Genomic DNA, 15,981 nt, shown 5'->3' on the forward strand with positions numbered 1-15,981 from the left:
GGCTGAGCACAGCTCCTGTCTCACGGGAAGCAGGGGAAACTGTAGGGTTCCATCTCTCTTTCACTTCATCTGGCCCTGTACCTCCAAAAGCTACAGCACACTGTGCCCACATTCAAGGAGCTTGTTGCCTGTTCGATCCTCCTGCGACATCTTCTCTCCTGGGTGTTCCTCAGTTGAATAAGGTTGACGATTCAGGTTAACCAGAGCAATAAGCAAAACAACTACTTCCATAGATTTGTTTGAGTTTTATCAAAGCTAGTATGACAACAATTAACTAGAAAACTCAGCATATCAAACAGAAAAGCCTCCCATTTCTAGGCTTAAATTCAGCTACAGTCATCTCACGTGATGCAACAAAAATGCAGAGAGGGATGATAAATGCAGTCTACGGCATCACACTATCACTACGGTTCTGGCCTCAGCCGGCCTTAAGGGACACACATGCGCCTGCGAGAGGCAGCCCATAAACGAGGTTTTTAATATCACACATACTTATCCTTTTCTTTTCCACCACCAAATATGGGATGCAGTAAAACTCCCCCAGTTTTCAGTTCATATGCCACTATTTTATCGAGTTCCTAAAAAAGACACAAAAGCAAGAGTCAGGGAAAACTTCTTCATACAATGATCATTAGGATTAGGCCACAAATTCTCTTTCCTGGAGTCAGATGCAAATGTAAGATAAGCAAACTGTATCTGGAGAATAGCTCGTTGTTTTATAAACAGACCAAGCTACACACGCTGGCTGAATGCTAAGATTCAAAAATTTCCCTGTATTTTGTGACTTCAGGGCTCGCCAGCAGCTCAGCAACTTTTCCTAATGACTCTTCTCAGCCTCTCTGATGTGTCCTCTAAATTGATTTATTCCTTCTCAGTATTTTGCATCTGAGAACTAAGGCAACCAAAAGCAAGTTAATTGAGTGATGTTAATAATATGTCAACTTAAAATGACTCTGTTCTTCTCTAACGTATAATAACCATTAAAGTTGAAAGAAAAAACGGAAGAAAGAAAAGCTGAAAAAGACAACATCAAAACTATTCTGGACATTCTCAGAGTTTAAATGGTATCAGACAGCAGAGAAAAGTGGCAGGCAGCATCGTGAGATGGTTAAAAGGTAACTGGATGCTGACAGTGCAGCAGATGACTAGCCAGTACTTTATATTAAATAATAACTACGTGCCTTAGTTTCTTCACATGGGAAGTGGGGTAGTAAGAGAACTGAGAGTCAGTACTATGCTTAATCACAGCACTACTGTATTACACAGTGTAAGGGTTATTCCCTTCATCTGAAACGAAGAGTAATAGGTTCTACCAGTGCTAAGGATACCATAAAACCCAGGAATGTATGAACCCTTAGAGTATTAATTTAATAATGATATTAAGGTGGGGATCTTCTACCTGAAAACAATGAATTTAGGAATCTAATCAAATCCAATGATACCACTGAACTCTCTATGTTCTTTGCCTTCATCTTTAAGTAGCAGGAATATATGTGCCAATGACAGAGAGCATACGGTAGGTACTGAAGATTACTTGATACAGAAGGAGCTACTGTGCGCATGACGCCCTTCACACGGCTTGAGCCTCTGTCTCCAGTGAAGCAGACGCTGTCACTACACCACCCCTCCTCAGTAAGACTTGGAAACAAGCGTGGGAAGCTCAGTTATAACCATTTTTTCCATGATATAATTTTCATTTTACTTGAAAAGAGTTAGCTATTTTTCAAGTGATATTTTAAAAGCACTTTACAATCAGGAAAACAGAGGACAAGGGGGCTAGCAAGATGGCTCAGTGGGTAAACGAGTTTGCCGAAAAGCCTGAGCACCTGAGCTTGATTTCCTGAACTCAGTGTAAGGAGAGGAGCAACTTCAGGAAATTGTCTTCTGAGCACACAAGCACCCTAGCATGTGCACTGCCCCTACACACAAAGTAAGTGAATAAATGGAATAAAATAAAAGACAGAAGGTGTGGAAATCAGAAAACATTATCATCTATTACTGACTTACGAGAGGAAAACAAATCCCTCTCTTGTTTACCTCTTTAATCCAATGGTGGTACTCATTGACACCAAACGTTTTCTTCATCCACAGTCCATAAATATAACCTGAAATTCCCTTCAGCACCCACTCATCAGACCTAAGGAAAGACAATACAACTATTAATTTCACTTTAGTGAAAGCCTATACAAGCAGGGACAAAAAGACTAGTGTGATACGGGCCATTGTTATCTTTAGGCAACTGCAGGGTATTAACAAATTATCAAGTTCCTCACATCCTTTAGGCTGAGTTGCTCATCCAGCCTTCTTCACATCTGGCTAGACCTTTAATTTTAAGATTGCTAAAAATTAAATGCATATTATAAGGCCTGTATGTAGTCAGTAGTCTTCCTCTGAATCCCCTAACAGGAACTGTTCCGGACAGAGCTTGTGTCTGTGTGGGCTGGGATAGTGTAGCTCAATGATAGTGATGTCCCAGTATGTTTGCAGTTCTGAGTTTGAAGAAAAGCAAAGCTCGCGATGCTTTTGAACTTAGCAGTGTGGTCACTCAGATAGTGGTACCTCTCTTCACACACTCTTCAGATTGGCTGCCACTAAACAAGTACTTGCCCACACTCAGGGCTGCTTAATTCAAAAGTTCACATTTATTAGGTGTTCTAGCACATTCTCTGCACTTGGAGGGAGATGTAAACTAGTCAAGAATTCAAGGTTACCCTCAGTGTTATAGGTGAGTTCAAGAACATCTTAGACTACGTAAGATGTTATCTCAAAGATCAAAACAAAATGCACGCTCTTGGACTAGAAATGTTTATCAGTGACAGGCATGCGTAAGCTCTCTGGCAACTCCAACCCCATGTTCTTTATTGTGACATGTAGGCATACTTTTCATATCCTGGGTTTTATGGTATCCTTAAGCTGAACTATTTAATGGTTGTACTTTTTCCAGGGAAACGGCAATCCAATCGGTACCAACCACTCATTTACTGACATACATCCATCACACACAAAAGTAACATTATATTTGTAAAAATAAAGTAAGTAGACTCTTACATTTTTAAAATAAAAAAGAAATTACAGTCTCAAGGAAGGTTTGTACAGAGCTTTAAATTAACCCCAAGTGGCCAAGTGTCTGACTTCCATTGCAATCCCAGCAGACAGACAGGCAGACAGGCAGACAGGCAGACAGGCAGACAGGCAGACAGGCAGATGTCTGTGAGTTTGATGCCAGCCTATTCTACACTGCAAGTCCTAAGCCAGGCAGAGGGACAGTGTAAGTCCTTCTCAAAAATCAGACAGACAAGAACACAAAAGTCATCTCAAGTTAAAGAAAATGACGATCTCTCTCTCTCTCTTTCTCTCTCTCTCTCTCTTTTTTTTTTTTTTTTAAGTGTTGAGGCTCCAAAGGAGAGCCCAGCACCTACATGAAATCACTGTACCTCTGAGGTGCACCCAAGCTCCAAATGGGCTTCCCCTTCTCCGCTTCCTAGAAAACTGGCAAAAATCTAAACTAAAAGGCAAATTCCTACATCATTAACACTATTGTTGGAGATAATTATTCTGCTTTAAAAATCACCTCAAAGATTTTTCTATATTCTACACTGACATTAGAATTCTAATTAGTTTTCTATATATCCAAATCCGCACTGTATACAACTAAGACATTTTTCAGAATTCTTATTTTTATGGTAAATTATATAAGTAACTCCCCTGTTTTGTTCTGCTTTTAAACAGGGTCTCACCATGCTGTGGAAACTTCATCTCAACTTGCCACAGAGATCAGAATGGCCTTAAACTCACGGAGATCTACCAGTTAAAGGCCAGGGCCTCCATGTCCTGCTACTTATACTGATTTTAAAGCCTAAATAAACAAATTAAGATAAGATTGTACTAATTGTTTTCTTCTTCAGACAGCCTCTCAAAATAATCCCAGCATTTACAAATTGTGGGCAACCGTCAGCTTACAATGCAAGACAAGAAGGAAAGTAAGAGTGAAGCAAGTGGTGTACAGCAGCGATCACCTTGGGGTGGGGGTGGGAGCAGGCGTGTCAGCATCAGTTCAAGGGCAGACTTAGACACACAGTGAGGTTGGGGACAACAGGGGCCACAAGAGACGTCAAAGAACAAGACAAGAGGAAAAGAGAAGAAAGGGGAGGGAAGCAGAGGGAGGGGAGGCCAGCCTTCCTGATCCTTCGGTTCAGACTGTATCTCTGAAATTACTCACCAAGACATTCTGGAGATGAAACATCCGAAGAACTGCTGTGCTAGAGACTGTGCGAGGCACCGCCTGGTGAGCGGTGTCTCATCTATAATCATGGCGCTGTGCAGGAGATTTGTGCTGAAAGCCAAAGACGTCAAGTCACTCAGACCAAGAGATGCAGTCAGTCAGTCAAAACACAGTAACGACACTAAAGCAATATAATTTTAGGTTCAAGTTCAATACAGAAATAAAAAGAATATCTGCCTTAAAAATGTTCTAATCTTTTCAAAACTTATCTGAATTCAGTCTACCTAAAGCAGGCAACACAGAGTTTTGTACTGATTTTAATAAGAAATATAAATCAGTATTTTGAGGAGTGAGGAAGAAACCAGTGTTAATCAGAAATGCATCCCAATACAATGGGGTTACTTAATTTCAAAAATCTCTGCCCAGGCTGCATGCAGAGGCACACTCTAGTTAACCAGCATTCAGTCTGGGCACGGATGGCCTAAAACATGTGGTGGGGAGACACTGTGTCCAGAAACCAGAAAGTGAATCTCCCCGTGCTTTACTTCTAAATACACTGCTCCATTCAATTCTTCCAACTGTGTTCGGAAGAATGCATAGAATTAGTGTCTGACATTACACACGAAAGCCTTTAGAGACAGGAAAAGTGAACAACGGCCCTGACACATAAAACTTACAAATTTGGAAGTTTCCCTGAAAAAAATGGACAGAAAAGGAGGGCTAAAACAAAGGGGAAAATGGTATTTTGATAACAAATTGGTGATAGCAGTACAGTCTTGTGGTGCTACCAAGAAGGCACACCAATCACCTACAATGTGTAAGGAAAACATGCACAAACATTAAGAACTAAAGAGAAATGTGAATGAATGCTAACTGTGGAAGAAGACACTAGACTGGTACATTTTTAAAGTACCTCAAACTCAACCACACCTGATGTTCAAAACCAGTCTGGATCAAAGCTGATGAGCAGTAGCCTTTCCATGTATCGTTACTCTAACTTAGATAGAAGAGACACTCACCTGAAAATGCTCATAGACGCATAAGCGGCCACTTCCACGTAAGCCTCATCAATGAAGACCGTCTTAAAACAGGAGTACGGATAGCGACAAGTCAAAATTTCCTCATAAAATTCAAAAACTTCGTGAAGGTATGATGTAGTATGTTTAAGTAATGGAAGAAGTTGAGGCAAACAAAAATGGGTAACCTGAAAATGAAAGAATAGCCAACTCAAAGAGAGGCGGACTTAGTTCATAATAGATTTCATAATGTTGAAAATAGCTGTTGCAAACTAGGAGGCTTTGCAGATCAGTTTACACATGTTCACTGTACTAAAAAATTAAATTTAAAATGGATTATGTTAAAAGCTTACACAATGAAAATAAAACTGTCCCGAATTAAATTTTTTCTCCTATGCACAAACCTAGAAAGAATTAAATATTAAGGCTTAGCATAATCTCTCATGTGTCTATACCTAGCAAATGTTAAGTATTTTATAGTTATTTTTATGTATGTACAATGTTGAAGACTGAACCCAATGGCTTTCACACACCAGACAGCAAGGACCACTAAACTGAATCTAGAAATTAATCGTTTATGTTGCCCTGCAATGCCAGCTCCTGACAGTAATTCTAACTCTGCGCTACACAGTACGTCAGCATAAACTAGTGAATGCTGATCAGTACTATGGGCACACCAGGACAATGGCTCCCGTCATCCTCTGATACTTCAGCACTGGTAACAGGAAAGGCATACTGCAAGTATCGTCTATGCCAATGAATGAAGAAGCCAGGGACAGTGGCCACATCTGTAATCCCAGCGCTTCATGTTCCAAGAATGGAGTCCTGTGAATAGAATTCTGAGTGCTTGTAAGAAAACTTATAAGAAACCAATACAAGGATCTCGTGACCCTAGTCAGTTCCTTTGAAAACATGGAACTGTTTTTGGAATATGCTTTTGTGACCCTCCCAGGTATAGCAGACAGAAGTAAGTTTACTTCAGATTATTCACTATACCTGGCTATCGTTTATACGCCTCTATGGAAAAACTTGTTCTTGCCAGGTGGAGCCAACAATGGCTTGTTTCCCACGTGTGGCTTGCACCTGTAACTGCACTCATACTTTACTCGTGACTCTATTTAACCCTCAGAGTATACAGCTGGCTGCAGAGTACGTTGTAGACTCATTCAGCAGCTCCATTCTCCCAGGCCCCACCACCTGTACAACAGCAAGCAGAGTGCCAGCCAGAGCTACAATGAGACTGTCTCTAGACAAACAGTGACCTAGGGACGTTTCATCCAATGATATCGTAGGCAATCATTTCATGATAATAAGAACCAAATGCAGAAGCGCATGCCTCAGTGGTCAGGAAGGAGAGGCAGGAAGATTCATAAGAGTTTGAGGAAAGCCTGAGCCACATAGCAAGATTGTCGAAGAAAAACAAAAGCAAGACAAAACAAAATAAACCTAAAATAGTTTGAAACTATTTTAAATATATGAAAACTGTGATTTTTTTCTAATACATTGCTTAGCATTAAAAAACAAAACAACAACAACAAAACCCGTACATCCTGGCTAGAGAGTAAGTCGGTTTCTGAAATGAACTGTTATTACTAATTTCATCTACGCCCATCTCTGGGAACTGGAAAACTACAATGTGGAAATTAAAGCACGGGCATAGTACCATGGAACACATGACTTCAAGGGCTATACAGAGAGACCTTAGTTTTAAAGAAAAAAAGTAATAAATAGTAAGATTTATTCTCACTTCAGCATACTGAGGTATGGACAGAATCCCGGTCAACAAACTCATCAAAATGTTTTTAATTCCAAATAAATGTGATGTGAAATGTTTTCTTTTTAGTGATAGTGTTAAAGTATTTAGTTAAACACTAAAAATAGCTCATTTATCTGTGCCTTTCTTTTCATAAGGAGTGAAAGTACAGAGAAGAAAAGGACAAGTGAAATGCATCCCTACGCACCTCGTGCATATATGGATCTACAAGTATTTCAAATGGCCCGATGGCCAAGGAGATATTGGACGCTGCTGTAGGAATAGCAAGCACATAATGGAAGGTCTTCTTTCTCATGTCGTGAGTATACACTGTCTCCACCAAATCTCCATTGGACACAGCCACCATCGCAGCATCGACTGTAAATTCTAATTTCCAGGTACACAACTCAGAGTATGAATCAACACAAGGGAACCAAAATCTACAAAGAGATTAACAGTACAAAATATACAGGTCAAGTCTTACTGCATAATAGAATCAGTACATAGCACAAAATATCAATAATTCTAAAGCACAGCCTTCGAAGAATTAATAATGTGAGGGACACACATAAAATATTTCAGTACCGTAGTAAAGTACAGAGCATGAGAAGAGTGGACTATAATGCTAAACACCAGCAGAGAGCTAGCTATAAAGAGCAGAACATGAATGAGCAAAGCAAGCACGATCAATGCTACCTCAGGAACGGAGCAGACGGAATGCCAGGTGAGAACTCTGCCACTCTCTGTGTTGGGCTGAGTGTGAGCTTGACAGGATGTTCACTTGTGAAAACTTATTATCTTTCTACATTTAAATGCTGCAGTTTTTGGTATGCATGATAAACTTCATGTAAAGGTAAAGAATCAAGCTGGTAGGTTATTTCAAAACTATTCCCCTAAGAAATGAAGATGGCAAGACCGAGAAGGAATACTCAATAGGCATGACTCAGAAGCAGCTTGGGGGTGAGGGGCCAAGCTTATACCTGCCATTCTAAAAAACACATTACATATTCAATACTTAAAAATGCAACTAGAAAAATTAAATTAATTGAAAGATATGAATGTATAATCTACCTTGTAGAATTCTGATACCCACAAGAGAAGACATGAGCACCTCTCTCTGCCATACTCCCCTCTACACTGGGTACCACAAAATGAAGACCTCCTTTTGGCTGATCCAAAGAAAAATTAATATGTATCTTCAGGACCTTTAACTCTGCAATAAATGAATATATGCATTCACTGACACATAAATAAGCAACAGTAACCTATATCATGAATATACTACATGAGAACCACATCCTGAGCACTGGGATGCAGCGCCAATGACAGCGCACTTGTCTAGATGCTGGAGACCGGGAATCAAATGCCAGCACAGAAAAATACCTACCACTTGCCAGGCACAGGCTCTTAGTGTTCACCTACACTAGTTGACCGCTTGCCTCCACCCTCTCTAGCTGCTGCTTGTAATCTCTCACAAAGCACACCACTAGCCATAGTGAATTCTCTTTTCAACATTCCTGACATGTGATGTCTTCAGAAAAATTTCAAAAGCCCTAATATGGATGCTGTAAGGCCTGTCGAATCCAATTCTACTTTTCGAGCTTTTTCTCCTTTTGTTATTCTTCTCCCAAACTGTTAGTTCTACTTGACTTTGGAAAAGAAGTAGGTGGAGAGGGTTAACTGAAGAAACTGCATTATCTAGTATGTTCTTCAACTATACTCTACTTCTGTATAGTAAAAGCACCTTGTGTTAAAGGGAGTTATTTTAATTTCCCCCAGATATCACAAGTGCTTGCCCACGCAATGATAACCTTCTACATGTGCCCTAAGCTGAGTAATACCACCATTCCTCACTGCTGAAAACAAACTGTTTTCTTTCTTCTTTGACTTTCGTAAGACTAGATAAAGGTAGAAAGAATTCTTAAACAATAATTGTACTGGCTAAATCTTTAGAGAATGGATCATGAAGATTTAGAAAGGATAAATTCAAAGTATATAAGACATGTGGCGAAAGCCCACATTCTAGCATCTGCTCAACCACAAAGTAGCTCAGTGAACTAATTGTGGAACTTGAGAATGCTACACTGTAGTAAGGAAAAACTAGGACTGTTAATGCTGCAAAATGCTACTGTTCCAAACAGGTCTGTCCACAGGACTTTGAAAGTATCTTTCATTAAAAAGACAAACCAAACCAAACCAAAAAACAAAACAGTCGGGTGTGGTTCGTCCAAGGAGGGTCTCTTGGATGAGGCCAGCTTGGTCTAGAGTGAGTTGTAGAACAGCCAGAAAACAAAAGCAAAAAAAAAAAAAAAAAAAAAAAAAAAAAAAAAAAAAAAAGCCAAAAACAAAACAAACAAACAAAAAAAACAGTGAAAGGAGTTGGTGGCATGGCTCCTTTGACAGAGAACATTCCTACCATCTACAAAGAGGTGTCCCTGCACCGAAACCAGGTAATTTTGTAACAGCCTGTGGCAAACATTTGTATTAATCCAGGACCCTAAAGAAGAAAAGAATTTTCCAATTCCTTTCACACATTTGCACTGGTTACTTTACAGATCAGGTATCGCTAACTTTCTGGCCTATAAATGTAGCAGGATTTATTTCGCTGTACTGTAACACATTCCTGGTGCTTTACCATCGACGTGCTTCCAGAGCTCTGAGGGGACCTTAATGCAGAGTTCTCCGTTCCCCGCATCAGGGTCCACAGCACTGACTGCAGCTGCATACGCATTGGAAAAATAATTGAGGTTTCTCCTGGGGAGATAAAAGCCAACTTGTAATAACAGTAAGCCACACATTTCACCAGATCTTCCTAAATATCAATGGTATGAGTTATTTCTAAGTATTATGTCTTCTTACACAATTCTTAAGAATACTTTTTTAGACAAGTTAACTAATCCAGATACTATTCACCATGTTAAGAAGTACTAACATGAAAGACATGGTGGTACATGCCTTTGATCCCAGGACTCTGGAGGCAGAGGCAGGAGGATCTCTCTGAGTTCAAGGACAGCCTGAGCTCAAAACGGGAAGGAAGGAAGGAAGGAAGGAAGGAAGGAAGGAAGGAAGGAAGGGAGGGAGGGAGGGAGGGAGGGAGGGAGGGAGGGAGGGAGGGAGGGAGGAAGGAAAGAAGGAAGCAAGGGAGGGAAGGAGGGGGAGGGAAGGAAGACAATAGCTAAAAAGAACTGTTAAACTGATAACTATGTTCACATCCTTCATTAACTCTAGAATGCCAAGATCACTACTAGTCTAATATCAGTGTAAATTAGCTTCAGACCCCATGAGAATCCTCTAGAAGGCCTGCTAGGGTGGGACCCTATCCTGTATGATTCAGTACGATTGGGCTAACTACTTGAGATTTGCAGAACTAAATAGTTCCTAGTTAATATTGATGTTGTTTGTCTGGGATCACCCTTTAAAGCAATATAACCCATCCTACTTAAAACACTGTCCTCATCGAAGAGTTTGTAACTCTGCTTGGCATCTCACTGCAAAACACCAAGAATCACAGAAATATGACCTAGTGCTATCAACGCTTTTTAAAATGCCCTCCCATATAGTTGATAGTGGATACTGTATTTCATACAATACTTTAAAACAGTGAAACCATTTAATAGAGTATTTTACAGTGTCTCTGGTCTGAAGATGACCATCCAATTCAAACAATTTCTAGGTATTTATGAAGTAAACATGTATGAAAACATTAAAGGAGAAACATGGTTAAGATCACTGAACAAAAATAAATGTACTGAAAATTCCCAGCTAATACTTCTTTAAAGCTGTAGTATGAAGCAGGGAAATTTAATAACTCACTACGGTGGACAAAGGTGGGGAAACCCTTGAGCAAAATTTGCAGGACAGCAAAAGCAACAGAAATTATGCAACATATAACCCTATTATAATAGGAATGGAAACGTTTATTGAAAAACATTAACCCAATCTCCAAAAACAATGACAGAATGACTTAGAAACACCAGCTTCTTAATGTGTCCAACTTACTGTTTTGATTCGCTGTGACAAACTTCTAAGGTTGGATCATTATAAATAAAAGCAGCCTCCAAGTCATTGATCCTGACTCGGTATATTCTACACTGTTTACTGTTCAGCTTGATTCTATTCAAGTTTGCAACCGTAGGAAATATAGTCAGCTCCACAAACCCCTGTAAAAATAAAGAACTACTATTATAAATGCTAGAGTATTTCTTCAAGTACTACTAATATAGGCTATCTCCAGAAATAAAATCCCAAAGAGCTAAGTACACATTGAGTATTCTCCAAGAATCTTAATTTTAAACATTAATTGTACCAGTGACCGACCGAGTACAATTTATCTAGTCTTTACATCCTTTATCTGTGCAATTTGTGGTGAAGTAAGGAACTGCTGACTGGAAAGGCGAAAACATTTACTAGTCTCAAATACAAGAATTTCTAGGTAGACCGAAACCAAAATAGGCTAGAGGACCAGACACTGATAGAGGAGAAAGACAATCAGGAGGTTGACGTCAAAGTATCTGATGGTACAAAGAACTTGGGCTTTAAAAACCCACGGTGAAGCTACCAAGTGTGAGTCTCCTCATGGAAGATAAACGAGGGAACGGTGGCAAGTGCTACCAGAGACAAAGGTAGGACAGCAGTGCTCCAAACACTGAACGATTTCCTGCCGAGCAGCCCTATGTCATATACACTTCTACCATGCTACCTGAGGGGTGTGTCGTCCACCTAAAGAAACCATCTGCTACAACTGGCAGCTAAATACTTTCTCCAACATCCTTCGTTAACTCGAATAGGAAAGACGGGTGACATATGGAATGCAAGCCCAGGGATTTCCATAAGCTTGACTGAAAACTGTTATTCTGACACATGAACCCCGGGAGGGCATAAATGTTTCAGATGTTATGTGGTGGTATGAGGATTTCAGAGCTCCAACTGGAGTCAAACAATCAGCGTAGAGGACTAGATACAGCAGCTACTGTTACAGGTCAGGTACTGTTCCACCTCCTTAGACGCCCTCTAATCCTGACACCAGCTCTGAGGAAAAAAAAGTGCTACTTGAAACATTTTACCCAAAATCCCTAAAAGACGCAAGTACTATTAGAAATTATTTCAAGGTTAGCTCTTTTACATAAATTAATAAAGTTAACAGAATGCTAGCTAGATCTAGACCTATCTGGCAACAAGGGCTTTATACAATGTCCATGAATATTTTCTATATAACCCTTACAACAACCACTCAAAAACATGCAACTCTACAGCCACGATGCTCCCAATTCCAAAACGAGAAACACATAGTCTTTTTTTTTTTTTTTTTTTTAATAAAGGACAACATTTAATTGGGACTGGCTTACAGGTTCAGAGGCTCAGTTCATGAGAAACACATAGTCTTAATTGAAATCATTAGCATGGATCAACAGCTTATTTAGATCAGAAACAGCAAAGGCCAAAATACTTCGAAGAAAAGCTTTGTATTTAAAAGTGCAAATTAAAGAGTTAGAAAGAGCAATTTGCAAATTCATTTGGAATAACAAAAAAACCCAGGATATCGAAAACTATTCTCAACAATAAAAGAACTTCTGGGGGGTAATCACCATCCCTAACCTGCAGCTGTATTACAGAGCAATAGCATGGTAGTGGTACAAAGAGAGGGAGGTAGATCAATGGAGTAGAACTAAAGAGCCAGAAATGAATCCACATACCTATGGTCACTTGATCTTTGACAAAGGAGCTAAAACCATCCAATGAAAAAAATGACAGCATTTTCAACAAATGGTGCTGGTTGAACTGGAGGTCAGCATGGAGAAGAATGCAAATGGATCCATTCTTATCTCCTTGTACAAAGCTCAAGTCTAAGTGAATCAAGGACCTCCAAAGAAAACCAGATAAAAACCATTGAAACTAATAGAGAAAGTAGGGAAGACATGTGGGCATTGGGGAAAATTTCCTGAACAGAACTCCAATGGCTTATGCTCTAAGATCAAGAATCGACAAATGGGACCTCATAAAACTGCAAAGCTTCTGTAAGGCAAAGGACACTATCATTAGGACAAAACGGCAACCAACAGATTGGGAAAATATCTTTACCAATCCTACATCTGATAGAGGGCTAATATCCAATATATACAAAGAACTCAAGAAGTTAAGACTCCAGTTAGCCAAATAACCCTATTAAAAAATGGGGTACAGCGCTAAACAAAGAATTCTCAGCTGAGGAATATCGAATGGCTGAGAAGTACCTAAAGAAATGTTCAACATCATTAGTCATCAGGGAAATGCAAATCAAAACAATCCTGAGATTCCACCTCACACCAGTCAGAATGGCTAAGATCAAAAACTCAGGTGACAGCAGATGGGGGAGATGTGGAGAAAGAGGAACACTCCTCCATTGTTGGTGGGATTGCAAGCTGGTACAACCACTCTGGAAATCAGTCTGGAGGTCCCTCAGAAAATTGGACATTGAACTACCTGACCCAGCTATACCACTCCTGGGCATATACCCAAAAGATGCCCCAACATATAACAAAGACATGCTGCACTGTTCATAGCAGCCTTATTTATAATAGCCAGAAGTTGGAAAGAACCCAGTTGTCCTTCAATGGAGTACTACTTCTTTGAAGGGGGAACAAAAATACTCACAGGAGGAAATATGGAAACAAAGTGTGGAACAGAGACTGAAGGAAAGGCCATCCAGAGACTGCCCTACCAGGGCATCCATCCCATATACAGCCACCAAACCCAGACACTATGCTGATGCCAAGAAGTGCTTGCTGACAGGAGCCTGATATGGATGTCTCCTGAGAGGCTCTGCCAGAGCATGACAAATACATAGGCAGATGCTCCCAGCCAACCATTGGATTGAGAACGGGGTCCCCAGTGGAGGAGTTAGAGAAAGGACTGAAGTAGCAGAAGGAGTTTGCAACCCCATAAGAACAATAATACTGGGGTTGGAGATTTAGCTCAGTGGTAGAGCGCTTGCCTAGCAAGCGCAAGGCCCTGGGTTTGGTCCCCAGCTCCGAAAAAAAAGAAAAGAAAAGAAAAGAAAAAAAAAAAAAGAACACTAATACTAACCTACCAGACCCCCAGAGCTCCCAGGGACAAAACCGCCATCCCAAGAGTACCCAGGGTTGGACCTATGGCTCCAGCTGAATTTGTAGTAGAGGACGGCCTTTGTGGTGCCATCAGTGGGAGGAGATGCCCTTGGTCCTGTCAGGGTTCAATGCCCCAGTGTAGGGGAATGCCAGGGCGGGAGAGGGGAGGGAGGGAAGAGTGGGTGAGTGGGTAGGTGGGTGAGTGGGTGGGGGAGCACCCTCATAGAAGCAGGGGGGGGGGATGGGATAGGGGGTTTCTTGATGGGAAACCGGGAAAGCAGATAACATTTGAAATGTAAATAAAAAAAAATCCAATAAAAGAAAAGTGCAAATCAAACTGGTGGTGATACATGCTTGTAACATTTGGACTTGAGAAGTGAAGGCAGGAGGATGGCTACAAGTTTGAAGATACCCTTGCCCATGTAACAAAATCCTCGCTGGAAAGAGAAAGGTTGTAAACCACAAGGTAGTGTAACAGAAGTCCAAAATTCATAGATTCCTCCCTTCCTCCTCTCCTCCCTCCCCCCACAGAGTCTCAGCTAGGCTGGAAGTCTCCATGGAGATCCAGTTGGCCTTAAACACAGATGTCTGCCTCTGCCTCTGAGCTGGGATTAAAGCTGAATGATACCATGCCAGGCCCCAACTTGTCTCAGACTACTCTGTCAATCACCCAATGACCACCCTACATAAATGAGCTTAGATTGAGTGAAAAAAACACCCAAGTATAACCAAATGAACTTGGTGGTGGGAGTGGTGGCACACGCCTTTAATTCTGGAGCTCAGAGGCTGAGGCATACAGGCATACAGATCTCTGTGAGTTCAAGGTCAGTCTGATCTACATCGTGAGTTCCAGGACAGCTAGAGCTACACAGTGAGTGTTGAAGTCCAAGACAGTAAATCCAAGCAACCAACCATATATCTCTGTGGATTACAGAAAATAATTGCACAACACTGTGAACAATGCCTACCAGAGGTTCTTCTGCTGGACTACACGGAGGCAGTAGCTTTGTTCTGTCAATACTTTTATTCACCCTGTACACTCATTTATAAAACTGGGACTGAAATCTTATCTCCCCCAAGAGACTACAGTGAAAAGTCGATGAATTAATATACACACACCTTAAGGAATGTCTTACAGACAAGAGCGATTCAACCAACATTCACTCTAATTCCATCAATCATGTTGACTCTACTCTTAGTAATGCTAAGCTTCACTGAGAGCTACAGCACAAGTTTCCTATACTGGTGGAGTAAAAGCTTAAGTAAAAAATACTCCCTAATTCCTTCACATTACCTATGTAATCCACCTAACACGGTCTATCGCCAAACTCAAGGTAAATAGCAATGTGTGGCAAACATTACAAAAGAAAATTCCAAAAATGAGCAGCTGAATCTAAGACTGCTAGAACTACAGTCTTACTCTTGTCTAGTGCACAACATGAAAAGTGCTTGGTTATAAAGACTTCCTGGGGCTGGGGATTTAGCTCAGTGGTAGAGCGCTTACCTAGGAAGCGCAAGGCCCTTGGTTCGGTCCCCAGCTCCGGAAAAAAAAAAAAAAAAAAATAAAGACTTCCTATTCCACAACACACTTAACATAGTGAACATTTTAATCAGGAAAGGGGAGAAGGAGGGGAGAAAAGAGACAGCATGCATAGCAAAAGGATATGATAATCAAACACACTTGAATTCTAATTTCTTATTCTGAGGCACCATATATAATGTAGAAGACTACAGAATCCCCAAGAACTGTGAAAGAATGACTTAAACTGTTTATGATGACCGGGAATGATCTTACCACAACAGACTTTCTCTGGAAGTTTATGTTGTTGATGCAGACGACCTGATGGGTTGTATATATAAAAAAGAAAGAAACTATATTACTTTATGAAAGCATAACTCTATCCAAGC

At 40.5% G+C, this 15,981-nt stretch overlaps 1 protein-coding gene across 4 annotated transcripts in view; it reads right to left on the minus strand.

Annotated features, from left to right (window-relative positions):
* Nucleotides 1-15,981, minus strand: part of Taf2 (TATA-box binding protein associated factor 2) — a 57,026-nt gene that overhangs the window by 40,393 nt on the left and 652 nt on the right. For 2 of the 4 annotated variants that reach the window (XR_010052933.1, XM_063262942.1), the window contains exons 2-10: nucleotides 15,869-15,922; nucleotides 10,991-11,151; nucleotides 9,627-9,745; nucleotides 8,063-8,204; nucleotides 7,200-7,431; nucleotides 5,242-5,426; nucleotides 4,220-4,333; nucleotides 2,038-2,137; nucleotides 493-578 (exon numbers count right to left, since the gene is read on the minus strand). Coding sequence is in view for 3 of the 4 variants with exons in the window: in XM_063262942.1 (XP_063119012.1) it covers nucleotides 493-578; nucleotides 2,038-2,137; nucleotides 4,220-4,333; nucleotides 5,242-5,426; nucleotides 7,200-7,431; nucleotides 8,063-8,204; nucleotides 9,627-9,745; nucleotides 10,991-11,151; nucleotides 15,869-15,922 (1,193 nt within the window). In the remaining variant the exon portion in view is untranslated. Of the gene's footprint in view, nucleotides 1-492; nucleotides 579-2,037; nucleotides 2,138-4,219; nucleotides 4,334-5,241; nucleotides 5,427-7,199; nucleotides 7,432-8,062; nucleotides 8,205-9,626; nucleotides 9,746-10,990; nucleotides 11,152-15,868; nucleotides 15,924-15,981 lie in introns of those variants that run through there. The other 2 variants (NM_133319.1, XM_006241644.4) reach the window with 2 other exon arrangements.

This window comes from Rattus norvegicus, chromosome 7 (genome assembly GCF_036323735.1).
Source record: "Rattus norvegicus strain BN/NHsdMcwi chromosome 7, GRCr8, whole genome shotgun sequence".
Lineage (NCBI taxonomy): Eukaryota > Metazoa > Chordata > Mammalia > Rodentia > Muridae > Rattus > Rattus norvegicus.